General features: G+C 48.1%; 1 protein-coding gene across 1 annotated transcript; it reads right to left on the reverse strand.

Moving 5' to 3' along the window:
• Positions 1-6: 6 nt before the first annotated feature.
• On the reverse strand, positions 7-2,989 carry DNAL4 (dynein, axonemal, light chain 4). The gene is made up of 3 exons (XM_009321685.1): positions 2,765-2,989; positions 1,829-1,912; positions 7-625 (listed from the first exon to the last, which is right to left on the reverse strand). The coding sequence occupies exons 1-3, from the start codon at positions 2,834-2,836 to the stop codon at positions 461-463; spliced, it is 321 nt and encodes a 106-aa protein (XP_009319960.1). The 5' UTR covers positions 2,837-2,989; the 3' UTR covers positions 7-460.
• Positions 2,990-3,263: the final 274 nt, after the last annotated feature.

The following is a 3,263-nucleotide window of genomic DNA, read 5'->3' on the forward strand; positions in this document are numbered from 1 at the left end:
GAGAGCAGAGGACAGGTGCTGGTCAGAGCCATACCACATGGTAGTGGGGAAGGCAGAGAAGAGAGGACACGATGTGGAACAAGTGGGAGGGAAAAAAAAAAGAAACGTAGGGCTAGATAGCACTTTTTCTCTTTCGCTTCCCCCTCCTAGCGCTGCTGTACGGCTCTGCAGCATGTCGTGAGATTACCTATTCCCCACCTCCGTCCTGCTTCGGCTCAAACACCAAGGGAAGAGCCACAGACAGATGAGAAATCCCACGAGCAAGGACAGGACAGCTTAGCAAGATCATACATACGCACGCACCAGCTATATGTATCCCACGGAACTGTTACGTCAGTACAAAAAAAAAAATCCTGACTTTTAACTATTAAAAATAAAGCCCCACCTCCAGATTGTACAAAACCTGTCAAGAGAAAGAAGAAATCTCTTGTATGCAGCGAGTCTGGGACCCAGCCAGATGTCAGGAGCACTTCCAGACACACACGGCCAGACTGCCACCAAAGAACATGTACAGCAGATTCTTCACCTCGTGAGTGATCTCAAAGCCAAAACCTTCCCCAATCACCACATGCCAGGAGGACCCAAATTTCTTGTCCATCATCTCTTTGATCATCTTGGCAGCGCTCTGGAGAATGTTAAGGAGGAGAGTGTAGGGTGAGACAGAGCAAGCAGTCAGTTTTTATGCAAACATCCCCCCAGTCATCTTCTCCCTTTAATAGACTACTCAAGCCACGGGCAACAGGTGTAGCAGCTGCACTGCAGGAACTGGGAGCCCCCCAGAGCTACGCCCAGGGATAAAACAGGTCTGTGTTTTCAACAGCCTCTGACACAGCAGCTAGGAGAAATTAAAGAACTGCATCTAGCAATCACTTCTCTCGTTCACACAGTCTGAAGCAAGAGTTCTGGTTTAGATGCTGATGGAGTTATGCTGGGTGCAGTGAGCATGAGAGGAGATTCAGGTCACTAAGCTGCGGCTATTTTTACAGGAGTCCATTTTTTTTTTCTCCAGCTAATTACCAAAACACTGAAACTAGGCTGACTTTTAAAAGGCTCGTTTCTCCCAGATCACACCCTGCTTGATCTAAAAAAGGAGAGGAAGATTTTGCAGTGACATGCGGTGTCTCAGGCAGGATGGGACAGAAGGAATCCCTGGCTTCATAGCTTTGCCTTGCTCCAACACAAAACTGCTCTGGCAACAAGCAGTCTATGCCCTGCCCATGGAGCAAGGTGTGTTCTCCTCTTTGGCTGTCAAAGCTAAGGGCAACCTTTCCAAAAACCGTAACTTCTGCATCATGCCCCATTTATATGGTCTCAGTAATTTCACTCAAGAGGCTGAAAGCCGAGAGGGAAGACTTAACAGACTGTAGCTAAAGGTTCAAAGACTTTCACGTGCTCACCCCCAAAACAAGAGTCTCTTCCCCACTCTGGTGGGGACAGCCTTGCTCAACACTGAAGAGCAGACGGGAAGGGCCCATCTCCACACAGTTCCGAACCAAGCCCTCAGGACGCAGGGCATTTTACGAACAGAGTGGAAGCATATCACAGGCAAGGCAGGATCTAGGAGGAGGTAAGGTTTGGGAGGCAGCATCGCTACTAATCTCTGCTTCCTGCAGGAAAGCCAAGGGCTATTATGGATCCTGCTGACAAAGGGAACTGAATCTGAGATCCAGCCAAGCTCTTTGTCTTCTTCTACCCTTACTCTGTGCAGAAAGAGAGTAATAGGATGTCAGGATCTGACTCCACTCTGCCCTACACCCTTAGCCCTGCTCCTGCAGGTTCCCTGAGCTGCAGCAACTGAAGGCTGGCCATTTTGGGATTTGGCTAGTACCTCGTTGTTGGTGGCGTATTTCTCACACGCTGTGACACACAGCTCCATGGCCTCTACACGCATCTCCTCCGGCATGTCTGTGTGCTGGAAAGAGCGAACAAACAAGAGGAACTAAGCAGAAAAATAAGAGCTAGACACAAGACAACAGTAAGTAGCCCTTACTTTTGCACAGGCTATAGCAGGGGCCTAGACTGCTGGGCATGGGCAAAAGGCAGCTAGTCCCCGTGACTGTTAATGCTTGCTTCAAGGTGGGGGGCATCACCAGCAACGCGGGCTTGTCCGTACACCAAGAATTTCCAGTGTTTCAGAGAATGGTCAATATGAAAATGGCTTATTGCATTAGAAGTGATCCATTCGTTCCTTTGTCCCAGCCAATGCAGAATTCTCCTCTACCTAACATTAAGACTAGCGCTAAGTAAGCACGGCTTAAAGGAGGAGATAAATACATTTGTCGTTTTTTCTGTTATAAGATGAAGGGAAAGCATACTAGTACTGCTCCAGCCACAGTCCTTAATTATTGTTATAAGCATAACAAAGAAGTCTAAATTACACGGCCTTTTCTTCCTCTTCTGCTATCTGGCTGGCTAGCAAGATCTTTTACTCCAGCTCCTCTAGGGAAAAAAGCAAACTACATGCAGAACACAGGAGAGGACTCCAAAGGCAGCATGTTCAATCTATTAGACGCATCACTTTGCCCCAGGCTTCCCCTGGCTGACGGGGGGGGAGGAAAACGATGCTAATAAATTCCCCTGACAGAGGTCAAGGGCAGGGAGAAAGCAGCGGTGACAACCGGGATCCCTCCGCAGGACCATCAGTACACATGTTCTCACAGCAACTACTCAGTGGGAGAAATTCTAATTTAGAAGGTTGGTAAGAATGAAGGTAGAATTTCTTATCTGTAACACTGGTAAATGTGTAATCCATCCCTCTTCTTACCCTAATCAGTGGAAAGCTGTGAAGTCTTTTATAATCAGCCTCCTCCTTTTTCCCCTCCCCGGTGTCTGCCATGGTCCTTCCACAGTGACCCCGGGAAGGGGCGGAGGGGCTGCCTGGAGCTCAGCAAGGTGCTGCGGCACAGACAGACGAGAGGAACACGGCTCTGTGAAGACGGGCAGAGCAGCTTCAGTAGGAGGGGAAACTTCTCGGCCCAGAGGACACTGCTTGAAGAAAAACAAACACAAGAAAGAGAATGAAAGCTTTGAATTAAAATGGAAGGCAAATAAAACTATTACGAGAATACCGTCCCATCTCGGTTACTTGCTGTTTCTCAGTACCATCTTCACACACCATGCACTTAAAGTGTTATCTTACAGACCATTAATGCAAACAAATTTAAAAAAGGTATCGTTTTCCATAAACGAGGCTTCAAGAGCACAGCACTTCCCAGAAGCACCGATTGAGCTTGAGGGAAGAGCCGAGTCAGGGTACAGCTTTC

The sequence above is a fragment of the Pygoscelis adeliae genome, unplaced genomic scaffold (genome assembly GCF_000699105.1).
Source record: "Pygoscelis adeliae isolate BGI_AS28 unplaced genomic scaffold, ASM69910v1 Scaffold60, whole genome shotgun sequence".
NCBI classification, from domain to species: domain Eukaryota; kingdom Metazoa; phylum Chordata; class Aves; order Sphenisciformes; family Spheniscidae; genus Pygoscelis; species Pygoscelis adeliae.

Coding starts and splice junctions, on each gene's coding strand:
- DNAL4 (XM_009321685.1), bottom strand. CDS start 2,836: ATGGCAGACACCGGGGAGGGGAAAAAGGAGGAGGCTGATTATAAAAGA. Junction 1,913..2,764: donor ACAGCTTTCCACTGATTAGG/GTAAGAAGAGGG, acceptor CGCTCTTTCCAG/CACACAGACATGCCGGAGGA. Junction 626..1,828: donor AATACGCCACCAACAACGAG/GTACTAGCCAAA, acceptor AACATTCTCCAG/AGCGCTGCCAAGATGATCAA.